Source organism: Diabrotica undecimpunctata, chromosome 3, assembly GCF_040954645.1.
Source record: "Diabrotica undecimpunctata isolate CICGRU chromosome 3, icDiaUnde3, whole genome shotgun sequence".
Lineage (NCBI taxonomy): Eukaryota > Metazoa > Arthropoda > Insecta > Coleoptera > Chrysomelidae > Diabrotica > Diabrotica undecimpunctata.
In genome coordinates this window covers 80,856,522-80,880,101 of record NC_092805.1, presented here as the reverse complement: position 1 = coordinate 80,880,101, position 23,580 = coordinate 80,856,522, and the positions used below count along the sequence as shown (strand labels likewise).

The 23,580-nt window shown below is 35.8% G+C and overlaps 1 protein-coding gene across 1 annotated transcript in view; it reads left to right on the top strand.

Moving 5' to 3' along the window:
- fand (Pre-mRNA-splicing factor SYF1 fand) overlaps positions 1-23,580 on the top strand; it is a 54,337-nt gene that overhangs the window by 14,331 nt on the left and 16,426 nt on the right. Inside the window, exons 4-9 of the mRNA XM_072526134.1 lie at positions 1,849-2,190; positions 5,100-5,367; positions 5,920-6,162; positions 6,287-6,523; positions 21,260-21,441; positions 22,178-22,353. Coding sequence (XP_072382235.1) covers positions 1,849-2,190; positions 5,100-5,367; positions 5,920-6,162; positions 6,287-6,523; positions 21,260-21,441; positions 22,178-22,353 — 1,448 coding nt within the window. The remainder of the gene's footprint in view (positions 1-1,848; positions 2,191-5,099; positions 5,368-5,919; positions 6,163-6,286; positions 6,524-21,259; positions 21,442-22,177; positions 22,354-23,580) is intronic.

The following is a 23,580-nucleotide window of genomic DNA, read 5'->3' as shown; positions in this document are numbered from 1 at the left end:
CATATATATATATATATATATATATATATATATATATATATTTACAAAATAAGGTAGTAGATAAAATTTAGGTGTTTCAATATGAGCTAATTTGAGCTATTGACCTAAGAAGTGTATGAAAGATACATATTTTATTATAGATCAAAGTAACAAGACATAATTATAGAGTTTTAGGTTTTAATATTACCAATTTAAATTATTAAAACAATTTACATAAAAAATTGGCCTGCTAGATAGCCAAGTGGCCAGGCAGACGAGAATCATATTCACTGTGAATGATCTGGTGGATCAATGGTTCACAACCTGACCATAAAACAAAAAGGCTTACATAGCAGTTTAAAGAATATATCCTCTACTTAAACTAGAATACACTGATATATTAGAACAATCTATAGATGAGCAGTAAGTCAAGAGATGGGAACTTGCGTCTCAGTGTTACTTATTCCATACATTTCTACCGGAAGAGCAAATATGCTTAAAAACCGGAATATAGGTAGATATAAACAATTCACAGAAAGCTTAATACTGATATAACTCAGTATCTGAATATTTGTTGCTGTTTTTTAACCAGCACGTCTATTCAATTTGTAATAAATTATTGTGTTCATTTTATTAAAACTTCGCCACCAGATGAGCATATTAAATATAATAGAAAAGGCTTAAATATATTTATAGATACAATTTCTAGAGTATACAAGGAGGTAATTCTTACAATCGTGGAACATGAAAAAAGTAAATAATAAAAAAGTATTAAAACGTTGAAAATCTTGGCCGTTCAAGACCTCAATACACATTAACTTTTTTATGCCACGACAAATAAAACATTGTGACACCTTTCTAGCGAGTTGTTGTCATCTTCAAGCTTATATGTGATTACTGAGTTTTTACTAATTGGGAATTGGTGTTGAATAAATGAAAATTTTTATATTGAACAAAAATATTGCACATATATTAATTTTAATATCTAGTTAGGAATGGGATTTTAGTGTTTTTGTCCTATTATTATTATGACATCAAAAAAATCCAAGATATTAAATCGCTTATCTAGTTTTATGTTGTTAAATAATCGTTAGTAATGCCCATTTTCTACCGTTTCATTAACAACTTGATTTATGAATAGTAGTAGTAGAAAGTTGTGCAGCAGTAAATGCCCCCTTAAAAAATGGTACACACCAATTGTGTACCAAAATGGTACACAAGATATTGACTTCTCGGCAGTATACTATTTTTACTGAAGTCCACTGGCCTCTTCAAAATTGTTTAACTGGTGCTATCCACGAAAAACTCTACAATATTTCTCTATTTCCTAGTGTCTCTGAAAAACAGCACATAATTTATCGATTTATTCCTAATTTGCACACTATTTAGTTAAAAGCTGTTTCACACTGTTTATTTTTTCAAAAATCATGCAGTCTGAAAATTAATATTGCTAATCGCTATTTAAATTTACGTCTGTATGGAAGTAATATTTTTTGCTTTTTGTCTTAATGTCTTAAAAACATAGGTGTAACCAAACATTAATAAAGTCAAGCCATAAATTTCACATCATTCATTGTGGTGACTACTACCAACAAGCCTCTTAATGATCGTAATTCGCAACCAGCCCTAGTTATGATTTTTTTTTTCAATAGCTCTATGTATATGAATTATATTTACTGAGACCTTCATATATTTCAACATCAGTATTGGGTATGGGGCAAAAATAATTTGGTTTAAAACTATATATCAGCTTGAATATATCTATACTTATAATTTTCATCTATTTATAAATAAATTTAATTTAGTAGAATATTCTATTAAAATGATTGGCACAATTAGTAACATTATTCTCCTATTTTCTATGATTAGGTCACCTATGGAATTCTCTAGCCAACTACTATGTTCGCAGTGGTCTATTTGAAAGAGCTCGTGATATATATGAAGAAGCTATCCAAACAGTGACCACTGTTAGGGACTTCACCCAAGTCTTTGATGCTTATGCCCAATTTGAGGAACTAAGTTTAAGCAAGAGAATGGAAGAAGTTGCTAACAAGTCTAGTCCTACTGAAGATGATGATACTGAATTAGAATTGAGACTTGCAAGGTATGAATATTTGATGGAAAGAAGATTATTGCTGCTGAATTCTGTTTTGTTGAGACAGAATCCACACAATGTGCAGGAATGGCACAAACGAGTACAGCTTTATGAAGGTAACATAACATACGATACTTTATTATTTCATAATATAAACAAAAATATGACTGTACAGTAAAATTATTTGCTGGCCTCCTCCAATAAAATATTTTTTATTTATTTAATAAATAAATATAAATACAAAATATTATTGCTTAAAAAACAATCATTATAGGAAGACCTTTACATCAAATCCTATAAGCTGCGTTAGGCTTTCACGGCCATCGTCTAACCTGTTAAACTGTTTGTTCGGTCGGGCTGTTATGCCGTTGTCTTCTGAGATTAGTTCTCGACGTTTCGCCAACACTAGGGGTAGGCATCTTCTGGAGATGTTACTGCTTCGCTTGTAACCTGAAAATGACGCCGCATTGTACTACGGAGGCAATATTATTTATATTTCCCACACTCCTCCCCTCCACTGGTTTCTGCTTGAGGGGGCGTGTCGTCGTTTGTAGTAGTTTTTCTTTTTTCGTGTTTGGCGGGAAGGGTGTTTGTGGATTTTAATATTGGTATTCATGTCTTGTTAATTTTCAGTCCTTCTTCTATCCGATTAAAAATTATTTGGGTGCTTATATATTTCCACCGCTTCCCGATACAACCGTGGGTAATACTGTGAAGTTTTGTTCAGCATCTGCGTTTCTTAAACAGTATTCGATGTTCTCCGCTTCTCAAAGCGTGTTCGGCAACGGCAGATTTGTCGATATGTCCTAAACGACAATGGCTTTTATGTTCATTTATCCTTGTGTTTGTGTGTCTTTTCGTGGTTCCCACATATACCATTCCACATGTGCATGGTATTCGATATACTCCGGCCGTTGCTAATGGGTCGCGTTTGTCTTTTACCGATCTTAAACAGTCATTGATTTTCTTTGTAGGCTTGAAAATGGTCTTTACGTTGGCCTTTCTTAAGTATTCGCCAAGGTTCTGTCCGTTACCCCCGATATATAGGACAAGGACGCCTTGCCTCTACATTCTGTTTCTTCGTCCTTTTTTCTAGAGATGTTGTTCATCGCTTTATGTATTTCTCTTCTGGTATAACCATTAGAGGTGAGCGCTTTTTCAATATGAAGAAAGCTATGATCTATGCTATACATTATTTTCTTTCACTCCTTTATAGATATGCCTGACGATTTTACGTTCAAAGGTAGGTGGTGGTTTTTAATTACTTTTTGACACTTTCTGATCTCCATATACAACGACTGGTCTTATCAGGGATTCATATATTTGGAATTTGGTCTGCCTGGTAATATTAGGTTAGGTAATATATTATGATGGTTAATTGGTCTGTTATATGTTTTTTACGCAATATGTACCCTTTCTTAACCTCTTTGCTGACATTGTTGTCTGTGGTAACTACTGAAACTAAGTATGTAAAATTTTTATGTTTTCATATGTGCTGATGTTCTATAGATGTCTTAATTCTGTTGCTTGCTTAAATTCATATATTTTGTTTTCGTATCATGTAACGAGGTGCATCGCCAACTCTCGCTATCGACTTACCACCGCTCTGTACGCACGCATTCCTACCGCTACCTTCCGCTTCCATCGATGCGCGCTGGAGATAGATCACCGGCAACGATAAAAAACGACGTTTCCAGCAATACAGAACTCAGTTCTACCAGAGTATTGATCTGATACGAATTTCACCGGGCCCTTGGGTGGTATAAATACCACCGTGAAAATTATAACTTAAGGATAAGTCTGGCAGATGAACAATGTTTTCGTACTGGAAGATCGTGTACTGATGCAGTATTCATTATAAAGCAAATTATCGAGAAATCGTTAGTCTATAATAGACCAGCCTCGCTATGTCTTATAAACATGAAGAAAGTATTCGATAGAGTAAGACTCAAAGATGCAATTCAGCTATTGCTGTGTCATAACACAGATAAAATCAAGAATTTATAAAGCCAGTATAAGACCAATAATGACGTCTGCATCAAAAACAAGATCCCACATAGCCACAACTCAAACGCTATTTAGTATAGCCTGTAAAGTCTATACTAAACAGAAAAAGGGAAGGACTAATCACATAAGTAGAAGTGGTCAAAATAGCAAGCTTCAGACAAACTTCCATAGAGGGATTAGTCTACCACTAAACAAGCAGAATTGCTGATAGCGATGAAGAGGTTGAAATCATACCAGATGGACTGATCACATCAGACGAACGGCTGGTCACGATTGGATGCGAAAAGCAACCAACAGAAATGAATGGACACACCTACGGGAGGTTTATATCCGATGGTGGGTGGAATAGCTGTTGATGATGATAAAAGTCTAAAAAGCAAGAATTATTTAAATAAAAAAAATTTTAAAGACGTTTTGAAACGAACTAAAAAGTATACAATAATTTATTATGGCCATACAGATTCATAATCTCATAAAGATCATTCTACAAAATTTATGATTGTGAATTTAAATATTTATGAAATAACTTGTACAATTTAAAACAAAAAAGTTAAGGCACATAAAATATATAATCGATTCATGAATAATCGGCAACAATTTCATTGTACTAACAAGGTTATATGAATATACTAAGTAATAACTACTCCATACAATATGTGCTATTACCTATTGTGTGCGCTCCACGTTTTTTGTTTTGAATTGTATGTGGACAGCTATTTAAATTCAATATTACAACTTTTTTAGATCGATCTTTATAATATTATGAAATGTTCATTTTTGTAAACAAAAAGAGAAATCAAACGATTTCTGCCTAGCGAAACCGAAGAGCAGTGACTATACCGTTCTGACGAGACCTAAGGAGGTCGAAATACGTATCAGCGTTTGTCGCTGCACTGTATCGAAACAAAAATCTAATACCGTCATCCTGGTTCATTTTTGTGTTTATATTAGTTGAAATTATATGAAATTCAAAGTTTTCTACTAATTTACAGTTTACTAACTGACCTAATCTTCACAGGAAAACCAGTAGATATAATCAACACTTACACAGAAGCTGTTCAAACTGTAGATCCAAAACTGGCTGTAGGAAAACTTCATACCTTATGGGTGGACTTTGCCAAATTCTACGAAACAAATGGTCAAATAGAAGATGCTCGCCTCATCTTTGAAAAAGCATCCCAAGTTTCTTACGTCAAAGTAGATGATTTGGCAACAGTGTGGTGTGAATGGGCCGAAATGGAAATAAGGAACGAGAATTATGATGAAGCTTTAAGACTCATGCATAAGTAAGTCACCAAGTAAACTGATACAAAAGTGTCTCTAGAGACTCGACATTGTTAAAGTCGAACCCGTGTTAAAGAATACTAAAAATTTACACGTCGTAGATCTGATGTAATTCGTTGAGATGAGACAATTTCAAAAAGGACCTGTCATTTCTTTAATTTACTTGCTTATTAAGGCCCGGTAGGTCCGTCTTGTCATTGTCTCTCCGTCTATCTGCCACCTGTCCATCAGTTTCTGAGATATCTCTTGAAGCAAAAGTTGTAGAATCCTAAAATTTCGTACACAGGTTCCTATTGGTCCCATTATATTTAGGGTCAATAGGTTAAACGTCATCAACTGCATATAAATCACGTAGAGTCTTGAAACTTGGCTCAAGAAACAGTACATAATTTGCCAAAATACACGGCCGATATCGTCGAATTTCATCAAATCCGCAGATATTGAGATTATATTATGTATATTATGAGGCGTTAGTCACGTTAAAGAATTTTTTTAGGTTCTTTATTTTTTTAATACATTATTTATAATGAATTTACTTTTTTATTTTTTTTTAGAGCAACTGTTATGCCTAGTCGAAAAGTAGCATATCATGATGACACTGAAACAGTCCAAAGTCGTCTTTATAAGTCTCTCAAAGTTTGGTCTATGTATGCAGATTTAGAAGAAAGTTTCGGTACATTTAAGTCTTGTAAAGCCATTTACGACAAAATTATAGATTTGAAGATTGCAACTCCGCAAATTATTATAAATTATGGGATATTTCTAGAAGAAAATAATTACTTTGAAGAGGCATTCAGGTAAGACGGTGTTAATTGTAGTTGCATATTATAATTTTTGTTATACTTCTTAGGATGGACTGATAATTATATAATCTTTTTTTTTATATAATTTTTTAACACTTCTCTTTTTTTTCCTGTTTAGAGCATATGAAAAAGGAATATCTCTATTTAAATGGCCCAATGTATACGACATATGGAACACCTATTTGACGAAATTCCTAACTCGTTATGGAGGATCAAAACTAGAACGCGCCAGAGATTTGTTCGAACAATGCTTGGATGGATGTCCACAACAGTTTGCCAAACATCTCTATCTGCTTTATGCAAAATTAGAAGAGGAACACGGGATGGCTAGACATGCCATGGCTGTATATGAAAGGTAGGAATCTTACTTGAACATAACTTGATTATTTTTGTTAGTGATAACTGTTTTTTTTATTACATTTCGGTCTCGTTAGAATTAGAAAAACATTGCAATATTCTGGGCTAGAAGTTCTTTATTTTGTCGTGTTTCAGACTGGATTCGCCTTAGGTTAGTTATTTATTTTTTGGCTTTCCTCGTCTCTTCTTTTCTGCCATCATTTTATTTGGTATTTCTAAGTATACCACTTATCATATTACCACCATTGCCGTCGTTGATGTAAAAACAGTTTCCGAACTTCTATTTTTTTCATGTATATTTCCGAGATATTGCAGTTTTCGTTTATGTTATTGTCCTTTCAACTCCCCTGTCTTTCATCAGTCCTTTTTCAAAACAACACTTCAACGTTGGTAACGTGATTCATCCATAATATCTTCAGAATCCTTCCATCTCTTAAAGGAGTCTTCTCATCGTCTGTGTAGGTAACATTTAGTCAATCGTGTTTTAGGGCTAATGGCAAATATCTATTACAAAAAACATTTTTCGTTGTTATAAAGTTCACACCTACTTTTTTAATTGTATTTTATTATACATGCATACATATTGTGTATTTCGTTACTCTTTCTGCTGGCCTCCTACTATTAGGATTTCGTTAGTATCGTTGCTCTTACTGCTTTTTATGATTTTGTTTTTTTTTATGATGATGCCATATTATCCACTGCACCTTAAGTTCATTATTCCTGGCTTTCATAAATTACCGGCTATTATTACATATCAGCATACCTAATACTTTAAAAACCCATTCATTTTTCTATATCTTTACGTCTATAATGAAACTGTATATCTTTACCTAGCTATTCTCATTATCCTCTTCCAACTCTTCTTCAGATATTTCACGGCCAAGTTTTACTGTGGTTGGCTGATTTTATAATAGTAGCTGAGTATATAAATAAACTTGTACTATATAATTTATAGTAGAGGTTTGAAACTAATCTATTTCGTCATTTAAATTTTTGTTTTTGCGAATTTCTATATATATATAAAAAAAGATTGTCTCAAAGTGACTAGTCTGTGCAGGGTAAATGCACAACATCGATGCCATACTTCTTTGCAAACTTGTATTAAAATAAACCTCACTTCTTACTACTTAGTCTAATCCATCTTTTGTGTTGAGAGTAGCTTAAGTACTAATGCCCACTAAAGACCCTGCCTGGCTTCCTTCTGTCAGTGGTTTTCAAACATAAATAATATTTTCTACAACATATTCGGGTTAAATTAAAATAAAATAGAAATTAAGAAATGCCTTTTATTTTGTGTCACACAAGCAGTTTGTTTTTAATTCTACACTACAGTATGTGCTAGCGATACAAACCATTTGTTTATAGATTTAAATAAAATCGAATAAAATAAAACTAATATATAAAGAAACATTTTATTTATGTATTATTCCGTTCAAAAGTTAAGGGGAGAAGGACTTTTAAAAACCGCACTGTATATGTTGGCAGTAACAAAACGTAGAAATATCCGAAAATAAAACTAATAAATAAGTTGAAAATAAAAGAAGTCATGGTATTTAATTTTGTGTGTAAGTAATTGTAATTGTACACCATTATATTTAGTTCCTTTTTCTGTCAATCGCTGTCACATTTAGTTTCTGCTTCACTATCATCATCATTATTATCGTCAGTGTCATCACTATCTCCGTTATTTGTATTTATAATAATTGGTTCGATATCATCCAACAAATTGTAAATTTCCCACTTTTTTTTCTGTTGCTATTACGTGGTTTACGTAGTTTTTCCATTTTTCTGGCGTAATGACCTGGTACGCTGTTGTAATTAAATTTCGCATTTCAGCTTCTTTAAAATTCGCGTTGCGTCCAGCTATATATCGTTTCACTTCACTCCAAACCATTTCGATGGGATTGAGTTCACAGTGATAGGGTGGGAGCCTCAAAATCTTCACATTGTGCTTTTTGGCAATATCTTCTATTATGTACCTTTATGTTACCTGTATCATATTTTGCTTTGAAGGCCTTGACTACATCAAGTAACTCGCATTTTAGGTAGTCTTTTTCAAAAAATAGGTCCTTTGACAGAAGCCATTCTTGAATATCTTTTTTTAGTGTTGAACTGTTGGGAATTTGTTCTGACTTTCTGCTGTGATAGGAGGCATTGTCCATTACCACAGCAGTTTTTTCTGGCAAATTTAGCATTAAGTTATTTTCGAACCAATCTTTGAAGGTCGGTCTATCATTTCGTCGTGGTAGTCCTGAGTATTTTTCTTTGCCAAAAACGTGAGTTCTGCTCCATCAACAAATCCACTGGTAGATCCTGCGTGCAATAAAACGAACCGTGCACCACGAGCTGTTGGAGCTTTTAATCCTGTTGTCAGACCACGAACAAAAGCATCGCGATGAGATGTAATTGTTTTATCAACCCATTCCTTTTTCACACTGTGCCCGATATTGACCCGTGATTCATCCAAATACACTATGTTGTATCCTTCTGCACGGTATTTACGAATTGCGCGTAAATAACGATGGCGCCACGAGATGATTTCTGGTTTTTAAATCAAAATTGAATTTCTGCCACGTTTTATAAACACAAAATCCATATCACTCAGCAAGCGATGTAGCGTGGCCCGTGAAAAGTTGGACAAAGTTTCTTCGACATTTACAACAGCTAATATGGTGTGAACAAATCCCCTTCGTTGGCTCAGTGAAGATGTTCGTTCAGTTGTAATGGAAACACCAAATAATAGTAGCAGAGTTTATTGTAGAGACGTACACTATGGGTGTAGACCCGGGATTACTTTGAGTAGAGACTGACGAAGTTGATCGTTGAAGACTATCAAATTGGTTGAGTGAATATTGATTGAATGCCTCTCTAGGCAAGAGATCTTAGTTTTATATAAACTTTAATTGGGTCAATATTTTCGCGGACCTCGCGTGACATGTGTATTTAATTTATGTAAATAGTTTAACTTTGTCAGCACTTTTGACTGATGTCCAAATTATATTATTGATAATTGACCAAATGTGTATGTAACCTAATTAACTACGTGTGTGTATTTAATAACAAATAGATTCATTCGGTATACTGGGTGATAAAATTATACTGTCCAATTTCGGATATGAATTCTAAAGATTTGATATTGGACATACTGCGGAATCTGGCCCAAGTGTCAATACTTAAAGTTTACATATAAGTATTACATAACATAGTAAAATTCAAACATGATAAATTATAAATAGTTTAAGAATAATCAACAATCTTCCAACCGTACCCTAGCTATCAATGTCCGACTCTATCTCTAGATTAAAATTAGGGCAATTGGATGAAAATGTGAAAAGTGGGATGTCAACTTGGGAAGTCGACGGTACATTGTTGTGCCGATTACTAACTAATACAGGTACTTCCTGTTCGTTAGTCTGAGTTTGTGGATTCCCTGAACGACATAGTCGTGCAACAGGACGGAACTTCCATAACGTGAGTATCCCAATTATTACCATTATAGTAATGATCCCGGTGGCCACAAAATAATGCCAATTAGATTCGTGAATCGATCGCCACTGCGTATGCGTCATTTCTTGTTCCAGACTCTCCTCCTCAAGTAACACATGACGTAGCTCTCCTCCTGGTATGTCAAGGTAGGTGTTTAGAGGCGTGTTAAACTTGCGGGGTGTCCTCGCCACCAGTTGGGCCACGGGAGTGATTGGCGACTTCAGGTAACTCGTCACTGCTCTGTCCACCCCACTGCTAGTGGGGAGTAATGTAATATTTTTCGTTTGGGCGATACATTTGGGTGAAAGCTTCAGGAATGTGACTCCTTCCAGTACTCTTTCGTTCCGATTTCCATCGCAAATAATGGATATGTGTATCGTGACTGGCGTGATAACTAGCCAGAGGTTGGGAGTACCCATCTTACTCCATTGAGCTGTCTGTATTGTCCTGGCTACCACTGGACATGTGCTATTCTTAGATCGCTCATAAATTTCTTCAAGTATGCAGTTTGGTTGGGTATCCATGTTTCTTATAGCCGTTGGTGAGCACGCTATCTGCGCCTTTGTCAACAGTAAGCATCTTTCTCTATCTTCCGCGGTCAATTCGAAGTAGTGCAGTGTGTTATAATCTACGACCAGTAGATTCCTTGGGGCGACAAATGTGCGCAACACCGACCCCTCAACGTTAAGTGGTATGGCCGTGACTTTGAGCATGCTGTACTTATTTTTCCCTGTCACTATGAAGTAGCCGATGACTGTTATATATTTGTCGTCATGACTGACTTCTGTTTCTATAATGGGTTGTCGTCGTATTTCGACCCCTTGAGGCAGTATCTGCCCTGCTTTCCCTATTAATTTGGTTATTTCACCCGGTTTCACTATATCAATGAAGTGTCCGTGGTTATAGTGAAGGTTTAATATTCCCTCGTAAAATTGAATATATTCGTTTATGAAGTCCATAACTTGTAATGCTATCGTTTGTATTCGTAACGTGCTATATTCGGTTTCTAGTTTTTGTGCTTTGTCTTCTACTTCGTTAAGTCCTTTAGATATTTCTTGTAGACCTGTGATTAGTGCTTTGTTAAACTTGTTCATTTGCTTGTTTATCCTGTTCTCTGTGTGATTGATTGATGTTATTGTTTCTAACATTATCTTCGCCTGGTGCTGTGATCCCTTTATTAGCTCCTTTTGGTTATTATCTAATGCTTCAATGTTACTGTAGGCTTCGTCATTGACTCCAAATACTGAGGTTAATATTGTTCCTAATATTCCTCTTCTTTCCCTTCCTTTTATTTCTACTGTCAACCCCTCGCTTACTGACTCCGCCTTTCTTTGTCCTTCCTCTAACTTCTCTATTATATCCTTACAATTCACGATTTTTATCTCATGACACAGTTCTCGTACGCCTTGTATCATATTTCCTATTAGTTGGTGCTCTGTTCGAATTCTTCCTTTTTCGAGTAACACCTTTATTCGAAATGTTCCCCGGTCTATGACGACCTCTCCAAGGTCTTCTGTGAAAAATCCTGGTACCGGATTATATATTTTATACGGTTCTGCCTTTATGGGTTTTAACATCGTTAAAAACATTATAGCTACTAGTATTTTCTTCCATCTTAGTGCTGCTGCCTTCTTCGGCTTTTCCTGTTTCTCTTCTTCCAGTCGTATTAGCTTATGTATGGGTCTTTTAGTCAGTTTCCCGTTTGCCTTTCTCACTGTTACTACTCTGGTTAATCCCTCCGCTCCAGGGTGTGTTTCTGTTACCCTTGCTAATGGCCATCTGCCTGGAGGTGTATCCTCTTCTTTAATTATAACTATTTCTTCTTCTTTTATGTTAGGGTGCGCCTTATGCCATCTATTTCTCTGTTGTAATTGGTGCAGGTATTCCTGTTTCCAAATTTTCCAGAAGTCTCTTTTTATTTTCTCCACTAATCTCCACCTCGTCGGCATCTTCAAATAAGTCGTAAGCTCTTCTTCCCGATTTGGTGATATAATTTCTCTCCCTATAAGGAAGTGAGCTGGTGTCAGGGCTATTTTCCCTTCAGGGTCTTCTGATGACCCACATAATGGTCTCGAGTTCATACATGCTTCTATTTGTGCCAGCACCGTACTCAATTCTTCATATGTTAGAACTGTTTCCCCGATGATTCTTTTCAAGTGATATTTCATTATTCGCACTGCGCTCTCCCATAATCCTCCGAAATGTGGTGCATATGCAGGTATGACATGCCACTGGGTACCTAGTGCCAGTAATCCTTGTTTTATCTCGTCATCTATTTTTTGATTTTCTTGTTCAAATTTGCTGTTCCTACGAATGTGGTTCCGTTATCGCTGTATACGTTGTTGCACTGTCCTCTGCGTGCCGTAAATCTCTTGAACGCTGCGATGAATGCATCCGTAGACATATCGCTTACTACCTCAAGGTGTACTGCCTTCGTTGACAGACACACAAATACTGAGATGTAGCCCTTATAGCTCCTCTGTCCTCTGCCTCTCGTGGTACTTATTTTTATTGGCCCAGCATAATCTATCCCTGTGTTAGTAAAGGGATGACTCGGGTTCACTCTGTCTTTCGGTAGATCTCCCATTAATTGTTGTGCTGCTTGGCTTTTATACCTCCTGCACCTTAAACATTTTGCTAGATGATCTTTCACGGTTCTTCTGCCGTTGATTATCCAGTATTTCCTTTTTATGTACTGTAGTGTTTGTTGTAATCCGCTATGTAGATTTCTTGCGTGACTATCTGTTATAAGTAACTTTGTTAATGCACTATCCTTTGGCAAAATTATCGGATGTTTTTCTCCGTACTTTAGATTCGTGTGTCTCAGTCTTCCGGTGACTCTTAGAATTCCTTGTCTATCCAGGAATGGTACCAATGACGCTAATTTATTTTTCTTGTCTAATTGCTGTTTCTTCTCCAGCTTATTTATTTCTTGTTTGAAGTAGGCGTGCTGTGTGTGCTTTATCACCTTTAATAGCGTTTCCTCTAATTCTTGGACTGTAAGCTGACTTTGTCCATTGTCTTTCTTTTTTCTGCATTTGTCTGCAAATCTCCTACAATATGAAAGTACTCTTCTCATTCTTTCTAAATTTGAGAATCTCTCGCATATGTCCTCCTTTATCGTTGTCGTGTGCACCGTTATTTTCGTTTTGACTTCCTCCTCATTTGTCTCTGGTATTTCTTCTGATTCCTGCGTTAAAGTTTTGTTACTAGTCAGCCAAGTTGGTCCCTTCCACCATAGCTCTGCTTCTAATAATTCTGATGCGGTACTTCCACGTGAGAGGATGTCCGCTGGATTTTCCTTTGTATCTACCTTATGCCAATTTTTCGATCCTATAACGCCTCTTATTTCCTCTACTCTGTTGGCGACGAACATTTTCCACCTTTTTGATGATCCCCTTATCCAAGCCAGGGTTATCGTTGAGTCCGACCATGCATATACCTCAATGTTTTCCCTGTTCAATGCTTGTAGGGTTTTCTTCATTAAATTTGCTAGTAGTACCGCGGCACACAGCTCGAGCCTCGGTAACGTCGTTTTCCCTTTCAATGGTGCGACTTTCGATTTTGCTATCATTAGATTCGTTTTAATTTCTGGGCCTAATACCCTTGAGTAGATTACCGCTCCATATCCTTTCATAGACGCATCTGCAAATCCATGTAGTTCTACTCTGTTTATCTTGCTTAAGTTGTTCCACCTGGGCAATGTTATTTTCTCCAGATTTACTAATTGCGCCTGGTATGTATTCCACCTGCTTTGTTGGTTGCTAGTTAATTCTTTATCCCAACTGGTCTTTTGCTCCCATAATTCCTGTATGAACATTTTCGCCTGAATTACTACAGGTGCTATCCATCCCAGTGGGTCGTATAGTTTTGCTAATTCTGACAGTACGTGTCTTTTCGTTATTTTTTTTGCCGTCGTTATCCCTATTTTGAATGTGATTATATCCTCTTTAGGTGACCAGTGTATTCCTAACGTTTTCCGTACTTCTTCTTGTTTGAATGCCTTGGAGTCTACGTTCCTCATATCCTCCGGTACGTTCTCCATTATTTTTTCTTCGTTGCTCAACCATTTTCTAAGAATGAAACCTCCTTTTCTGAACAGTTGTATTAATTCCTTTTGGGCTGTTTCTGCTTCCTGCACTGTCTCAGCTCCTCCTAGTATATCGTCTACATACATGTTTTCTTTTACAATTTTCGATGCCAACGGGTACCTCGCTCCTTCGTCTTCTTGTAATTGTTGTATTGTTCTTAACGCTAAAAAGGGTGCTGCGGCCGTGCCGTATGTCACCGTCGTTAAGTTATACTCTTGAATGTGGTCCTTTGTGTCCTTTCTCCACAAAATTTTTTGATATTTTTGGTCTTCTTCTGCCATTCTGATTTGTCTAAACATTTTTTCCAGATCCGCTGAGTATGCTACCTTATTGGATCTCCATCGTAATAGTATATTTGTCAAATCTTGTTGTAATTTCGGCCCTGTGTGCATAATATCATTCAGGCTTACTGCCGATGAGCTTTTGCTTGATGCATCAAACACGGCTCTTATTTTCGTTGTAGTACTGTCCTCTTTTCTCACTGGATGATGAGGTAAGTAGTACCCATCTCCCTGGTTTTCTGCTATTACCATATGACCTTGGTTTTTATAATCTTCCATGAATTGTCTGTAATTCGCTTCTAACTGTTTGTCTTTTGCAAACTTCCTTTCTAGTTGCATCAATCTGGCGAATGCTTGCTGTTTAGATTCTCCTAACTTTGCGACGTCTTCCCTAAACGGAATTTTTACTTCGTATCTCCCTTCTTCATTCCTTTTTACAGTCTGTCGATACAGTTCTTCACATTCTTGTTCTTCCACTGAGAAACTTGTGTCCTGATTTACTTCTTCTAATTCCCAGAAGTTCTTTATTTGTACGTCCATTTCTTGTCTTGATATCATACAGCATACTTCTGCTTTTATATTCTCCCTTTCTCGTGCTATTCCCGAAACTATCCATCCTAGTTTGGTGTTTTGACTCAGGAGTCCATTACTTATTCTGTGCATCCCTTCTGTCAATATGTAACTGTATTCTTTTACTCCTAGTAGTAAGTCTATCTTCCCTACCTTGTAATATCTTGGATCTGCCAGTATTGCATTTTTCTCGTTATAGTCCGGTAGAATTATATCCTGTTCCGGTAAATTCCTTGTTATCTTCGGTAGTACTAGTGCTTCTATTTCCATCTCGAAGTCACTTTCGTAATGAGTTTCGATTATAAGTTTCATACTCCAGTTGGCTGTTTTTTCTCCTGACGAGCCTATCCCGGATATGGTCGCCTGTATGGGCTTCCTTGTTGTTCCTAGCGTCGTCGCAGCTTGTTCCGTTATAAATGCGCATTGTGACCCTTGGTCGATTAGTGCTCTCATTATGTGTGAATCTCCTTTCGCATCTCTTATGCGTACCACAGCTGTCGCTAGTAATGCTTTACCTTCCTTATGGCTTGCACAGTTTACTGAATTCTGCCCTCTTTGCTGGTCGTTGCTATTCCTAGGCCCATTGGTATCTTGTGTATTTTCTCGCCTTCCGTTATTTTGTTCTCTGGCGTTGTATGGATTATTATTTCCTCCTCTGTACCTATCAGCTTGGTACCCGTTTCTTCTATTGTTTGAATCTCTTCCATTTCTTTCTTGTGTTTGTTCTCCTTTCGTTCCATTGGAGTTTCTTTTGTTGCTTGTGTTTCCTTTTTCATAATGCAACATATGGTGGTGGTCTCCGCCACAGTGTCTGCGCCTATATTGTGAATAACATCGTTTTTCTTTTTTATGTGCTAGGCAGTTTGTACACAATCCTTTTTCTTTTATCATCCTGTTCCGGTCTCTTACATTGAGTTCCTGAAATTCTCTGCAGTTCGGTACTCCGTGATCTCCGTTGCATATCACGCAATGTGTTCTTGGTTTCCTAAGAGGTCCTCCTTGCTTCTCTTGTCTTTTTTCTGACTCCAGCAGTTCCAGTGTCTGAAATCTTTGCTGTAAGAATGTTTGTGTCGATTTGTACGTCGGTATCTCTCTACTGTCTCCAATGTGGTTTTCGTACAGCCTCCTGGTTTCATTGTCCCATTTCGTTATGATAATTCGGGCTATCAATGGGCTCCACGCTTCCGTGTCTGTTCCTAACCCTCCTATGGCTTCCAGACTTTCGTGGAAGGTGTCATGTAGTGATTTCAATGCTCTAGCAGAAGATTCCTTTACTTCCTGCGCTAGTAGCATCCTGTCTATTAATTTAAACAATATCATCCTTGGGTTCTCATACCTATCTTTTAGCATGTTCCAGGCCACTTCGTAGTTGGCCTCGGATATGTTTAAGTGTTGTATCATTCTGTTGGCTTCCCCTCTTACTTGAGTTTTTAGGTACTGCATTTTTTCTGCGTTTGATAACTGGTCGTTTTCATGTATTACTTTAGTAAACAGATCGTGGAAAGTTCTCCACGTTTCATATCTGCCTTCATACACAGGGATTTTTACCTGCGGCAATGTCACACCGTCCCTCCTCTGTGTGCTTTCTGGCCGTTGCATTCCTGGCCTTATTTTCTTTAAAACTTCCCTGACTTTCCTCTTTAGATGATTTATTCTCTCTACTTCTCCATTATCTGTAGCGTCTAGTTCCTCATTTACTGCTGCTTCAATCATTAGTGTATTCACCTTTTCCATGTATTCTCTTAACTCTGACTGCAATTCTTCATCCTCCTGCAAGTCTTGTTCATTTTCTGGCCGTAATAATTCCTCGATTCTTTGTTTTCTTATCTGTATCTCCTTTACTTTCGGTGCTTTTCCTCTTTTCAGCACCCTTCCATATTCTTCCAACAGGGTTTTCCCCTCAATGTATATCTTAAATACCTGATCATAGTATTTTGTTTCAAAATATTTTTCTTTCGTTATACCCCCTTCTAGCAGCTTTTCGTGGTTATTTAAAAATTTTGCCCAATATTCTTCTAATTTTTCCTGTCTATCCCGGATGTATTGTTGATTTTTCCGAGATTGGGAATCCTTTTTTGTATTTGATACGAGTTTCGTTATTTCTGTTCCTAATTCCGCTTGCTTAACGTATATGCTTTCCATGATTATTCTTATAAATTTTTACATTCAGCGGTAAATATATTAGACAATACGAAATGTACGTTATTTACTAAATAAGTATACCTGTACTATAACACTTTCTTTTCTATCGGAATGTGCAATTTAGCGAAATATGAGTTTGACCTTGCTTGCTGTGCTATTCTTTGTACTGAGGTAGGTCAAGATGTAATCCACACACTCTTACAAAGATATATATATATATATATACATATATATATATATATATATATATATATATATATATATATATATATATATATATATATATATATATATATATTGTTATCAAAATAAATGAAATTATTTGCTACGTAATTATTTTAATTTTTCGAAATATAGTATTTAATTGAAATTAAAAGCAAGCTATATGTATGAACGTTTCTTTTTTCAAATTGTCATACAAAATTACTGTTTAGTAAGTTATAGTTGTGAATGACGTTTATTTTTTGTTTTATCAATTCTCTGTATTATTTAAATGGTATACATTCTAAAGTACATTATTATACGATTGATAGAGTGGAGATTGTTGTTCTAAATTGTTAAATTGTAATAAAAAAAAACTTGTTAAATTGTAAGATTGTAAAAGTTGGAAGATTTTGTAATTATTCAAAAACTTACGGTTTTTTGTGTTCTTAGACGTTGAGGATCCCTCGCTTCTGGTGGGTTCTGCAATCGGTCCTGTCCTTTGGCTGCTCTGCGGCTCTAGTATGGCTCTCGGCTTTGGTACTGCTCTCGGCACTAGTATGGCTCTCGGCTTTGGTACTGCTCTCGGCTCTAGTATGGCTCTCGGCTTTGGTAGTGCTCTCGGCTCTAGTGTGGCTCTCGGCTTTGGTACTGCTCTCGGCTCTAGTGTGGCTCTCGGCTTTGGTACTGCTCTCGGCTCTAGTGTGGCTCTCGGCTTTGGTACTGCTCTCGGCTCTAGTGTGGCTCTCGGCTTTGGTACTGCTCTCGGCTCTAGTGTGGCTCTCGGCTTTGGTACTGCTCTCGGCTCTAGTGTGGCTCTCGGCTTTGGTACTGCTCTCGGCTCTAGTGTGGCTCTCGGCTTTGGTACTGCTCTCGGCTCTAGTGTGGCTCTCGGCTTTGGTATGGCTCTCGTTCTCCCGGGTCTAGTGGTCTCTCTCTGCTACTGAGGGTGTTGCTGGCGTGGACTGTATAGGCTCTCTCAAACTTCCTTGAAGTATTCTGTTTCTCGATAGGACCATGAACAAATCCCCTTCGTTGGCTCAGTGAAGATGTTCGTTCAGTTGTAATGGAAACACCAAATAATAGTAGCAGAGTTTATTGTAGAGACGTACACTATGGGTGTAGACCCGGGATTACTTTGAGTAGAGACTGACGAAGTTGATCGTTGAAGACTATCAAATTGGTTGAGTGAATATTGATTGAATGCCTCTCTAGGCAAGAGATCTTAGTTTTATATAAACTTTAATTGGGTCAATATTTTCGCGGACCTCGCGTGACATGTGTATTTAATTTATGTAAATAGTTTAACTTTGTCAGCACTTTTGACTGATGTCCAAATTATATTATTGATAATTGACCAAATGTGTATGTAACCTAATTAACTACGTGTGTGTATTTAATAACAAATAGATTCATTCGGTCTACTGGGTGATAAAATTATACTGTCCAATTTCGGATATGAATTCTAAAGATTTGATATTGGACATGGTGTTTATTGTTGGTGGTATGTTGTCACGAAAAAATTGATGAATTATTCTACGAATTTGGCCCCTGACACCTTTATCGTACTTGTTGGCACGAGAATTACCAACCTTTCGCTTCTTGGGCCTGCTCTTTGGAGATTGTAATCCAGCAGGTGATGAATATTCCTGTCGTATGCGAAACAAAGTCTTTTCGCAAACACCACTCATTTCTGACACTTTCCTAATACACTTGATACAGAATCAAATATAACAATAGCCAACAACAGAAAATAACAATAATTGCCAACAGAAAATCACAACAACAGCCACCAACAAATAATAGCAATAACAAGATAGTAACAGTACATCCAAGATGGTACAAATAATCGTAACTCGAATATGTTTACGCGCTCCGAAGAACAAATAAAGACTAATTAAGGCCCTGGATGTATCAAGCTTTTAAACATATTCTGTACAAGAATTACTCTAATTGCTTCATAATTACTGAATAACTTAGAAGAAAGTATTTGCAGTTGATATCAACCAAAATTACAAATTCCTTACACATTGTGGCAGTAATTAGCACCGCAGGGACATAAATAACATTTTAAATTTGGCAGTTAGTAGAAATTACCGGAATTATTTTAAACTTTGAAACAAATGTTTATTTAATGCACATTTTATTTTTACTGCTACTAATAAAAGATAAAAGTTGATAAGTTACTATTAGAAACAAATAATGTATAGTATTATGTAAAATTATTAGCAAACGATATTTGTAAATTACATAAAATTGTACGTGAGGACTTGTTGAGAACTCCTGGTTTATTCCGTTTATTTTGAAGTAGACAATAGAGAACTCCATCGCTCACTGCATAAAACTGGCAAGGTCTTGGCGAAATTCCCATAAGGTTAGCATTGTATATATTTAACGTTTAACTACATCGCATTCTTTGTTGTAGTCTATGAAGTAGACATAAAGATATTGGTTAATATCTAAAAATCTTTGAATGGGAACATTAAAACTAACTAGTGATTTTCTTGTTAATTTTATTGTGTATATTTCCCACACCATTACGGAAGCCCAACTGCGTGTTACTAATGTCTAATTGTCTGGTTGTATTGATTCTGTGTGGGTGTTTCTTAAGAGGGTTTTTATTGTATTTAAGATGAGCCTAAGTCTTCGGTAGTCTTCGCATTCTTTTGAATTCGCATTCTTTGCTAGGTTTAATTTTAATATTTTTTGGGAGCTGATTCCTGTTGTGTACATTTTATTGAATCCCCATAAAAATATCCAGATGTTTTTCGTTGATAAGCTTTAATAAATCCTTGGCATTTGATCTGGACCCGGATATTTATTCGTTTTCACTAATTTTATTGCATGAATAATCTCTCCTTAATTAATCTTAGGTCCTACGTCTCCGCTTAGATTATTCATAGACAAATTTCCTTGTTTCTAGTCTGGAAATAATTTCTGTGTTATATTCCTTCTAATTTCAAAAATTCAAGAGCCTAGAAGTTAGAAGAATACATGCAGTTTTAAGAAGCATGGAGGGCCCTACAAAATATTTAATGAAATATTTGTCAATGAGATCTGCAATATGTTGAATTTTTTTTATAAATTCTAATTTAAAAAAATGTTGTTATGGCAATTTTTTTTATCTTTAGGATACAGTGTTAATTTTTTTTGTTTTGTTAAAATTTTAAGCCTTTTAAGTCTTTTGTTTATTCAGTTTTTATTTATAAAAAATAATTTTGAATTATTTTGAAATAATTCTTATTATCCAGTTACTTTTTAAGACAAAAGGAACAAAGAACCTCGGCACTTTTCTTATGTAAAAGTGGTTTCAGTTAAACTGGCTTAAACTTTGCAGAGAGGTAGCTTTGATCATGCTAATCAAAAGTTCTCATTGCGCCAAGACTCAGATATCAATTGTTTTTGAGCTACAGAGGTTCAAAGTGCCGGTTTTTAGTCCATTTGAATGATAGGTACATATTTGTATAATAAACAGGGTGTTAGGAAATAAGTGCAACAAACTTCAGGGAGTGATTCTGCATGAAAAAAGTAATGACAGTTTGCTAGATAAATGTATGTCCAATAATGCTTTGTTTTCCGAGATAGGGGATTTCGAAATTATTCTTACAAACTGATGATTTATTTATGGCTCTGAAACTGGATGAGATATGCAAATGAAATTTGATAGGTATTAAGGAGTAGTTATTGTTCGTTTTTTGCCATATAGTTAAGAATTTTATATTCATCATTGGCGCGCATTTATTTTATTTTATTAATAAACACGCATGGGACTGCGTATACTACTAAACATGGTGAGTGGTCGCGCGATATGTCGTTACATGGCTACAGTCATTACAGTCGGTTTTATTTTTTTCACACCTCTGTACAATCCTTCGCCGTGGACCGCTCTAAAAATCGTAAACCAAATCTGTAATTTTGCTCATTAATTGTTTATCCTTATACAAATGATATATTGTATTTTAGGTCAACCAAAGCTGTTCCAGAGCAAGAAATGTTCGATGTTTTTAATATCTACATCAAACGAGCCGCCGAAATTTATGGGATTCCCAAAACGAGGCAGATCTACGAAAAGGCTATCGAGTTACTTCCAGAGGACAAAACTAGAGAAATGTGTCTAAGATTTGCTGATATGGAAACAAAACTTGGTAAGTCGTTTGATTTTTTGTTTTTTCTCTGTTTGATGGCGGACATTCCTGCGTAAGATAAAATTCAATTGATTGTCGATCGGGATTAAATGATACTGTTTATAGGCATAACAACAGTTTATCCCTTAGACCCCTTTTACGATTTATATTTCCTTCCAGTATTATTTGCTGTGAAAAGTGTAGCATTCTTTATTTGACATTTCAGCTTATAAACTCAAGGGATGTAATCTGTCACTTAGGGTATTTTGTAATATTACACTCTTTTTCGGTCTTTTTATTGGATAAATTTACTATTTTTGTTGAGAATAAGCCACAATTTTACTTTAAAATAAATTTTATTTGACGTTTCTTGACGACTTGAAATCGTTCTCAAGATACAAAACATTAATAGATTAAACAAATTTTGTTTTTGTTGCTTGGTAAACAATTCTTCTAATTTAATTTTATCTGACTCATTCATATTAACAATTCAGACATATATTATACATTTTAAAGTAGATGATTTTAAAATTATATTGCCAATATTTTTGAGTTGCGTTCCTGGGACAACTTTATTGTACTCGTAACATAGTTCATTTGAGAACGATTTCCGAAGTGGAAATCAAAAAGTCAAATAAACTTAATTTTAAAGTAAAGTTGTGGCTTATTCGCAACAAAAATAGTAAATTTCATTAAGATGTCACAAGAACAGATGCTTCAGAACAATTTTAATGGATCCTAATATTTTTTATTGCAGGTGAAATTGATAGAGCCAGGGCTATATATGCTCACTGTAGCCAAATTTGCGATCCGAGGATAACGGCAGAGTTTTGGCAGATTTGGAAAGAGTTCGAAGTTCGTCATGGTAATGAAGATACCATGCGAGAAATGTTGAGAATAAAACGTAGCGTACAAGCTGTGTACAACACACAGGTCAGATATTCGATAGTTTGTTGTTTCTTACATAGTTGTACACTATAATGGGTCAGTTATGACCAGATACTATGTATATCCTTGATCTATATGTTGATATATTCGATATTTGCTTTATATCATATCAAACATATTTCACTCTTGGCTAAAAAACATTTAAAAACAGTTATTTTGAACCTTTTTACATATTAGAATTATTTTTTGTAAGGTAAAAACCCAGGAACTGAGTTGTAGATCATTGTCTGTTATGTCAATTTCAAAGTCGATAGTTAATTTCTGGTTTAGTTCCCTTGATGAATAATTTGCTGGTTTTGTTTTTCCGCTATAGTTTCTCAGAGAGTGCTTTTATGCCTGTTTAATTCTATCTCCAGAATAATTTTTAACAGTTACTGTATTAATTAGCGTTTTTTAATGTTGCACAAAGTCGAAAATCGTTGTTCGCAGCGAGAACGTATGGAGTCGAATCTTGCTCCACATACTGGGACGATTCCTTATTTCTGAAATATGTTATTCGTTTCCCTGACGGCTTATATAGCAGTCCCTGCTGTAAACTCCATCTTTGCCGCAACGCGAACAAAATTTTTCTGTGGGTTATTGCAATTTTTACGGTTGTGTCATGGTATCGTGCATCTAAAACACGTTCTTTTGGCATCATCTTTTTTTGGGGTTCTATTTTCCCGGTGTCTTTAAATATTTTGATTCTCTCGGGCTTTTTCTATGGCTTTGTACTCCTGGGCTAAATCTTGCAATTCCGTTAAATATTACAAATAATACAAAGCTTATATTCAGGTAGCATATTTCTATATATTTGGTCCAGTTCTTGATTTCTGGCCAATGATCCTTCTCGTCTAAATAATGTTTGAATATCTGTGATATATCTATCCGTTGGCTCGTTTTGCCTTTGCTTTCTGTTTCTGATTTGCTCCCCCAGTTGCAGCAAATATACTCTGGAATACAAAGCTTTCTTAAAATCTTCGCTAAAGTCTGTCCACGATTTCCAATTATTGTTGTTGTTTCGGTACACTAGTAATGCATGGTCTTCTAAAAATTCTGGTAATGCTTTTAGTAGATCTTGTTTGTCGATCTCGTAGGCTAGGCTTAATTCGTCTAGCCTTTCTAGAAAGGCTACTGCGTTTGAGTGTTTTTATCAAAGTGTGTACTCAACTTCCGCACTTAGTTTAATAACCCTACCCGATGGCCTCTGATCTATACTCAGAGACCTGCAGG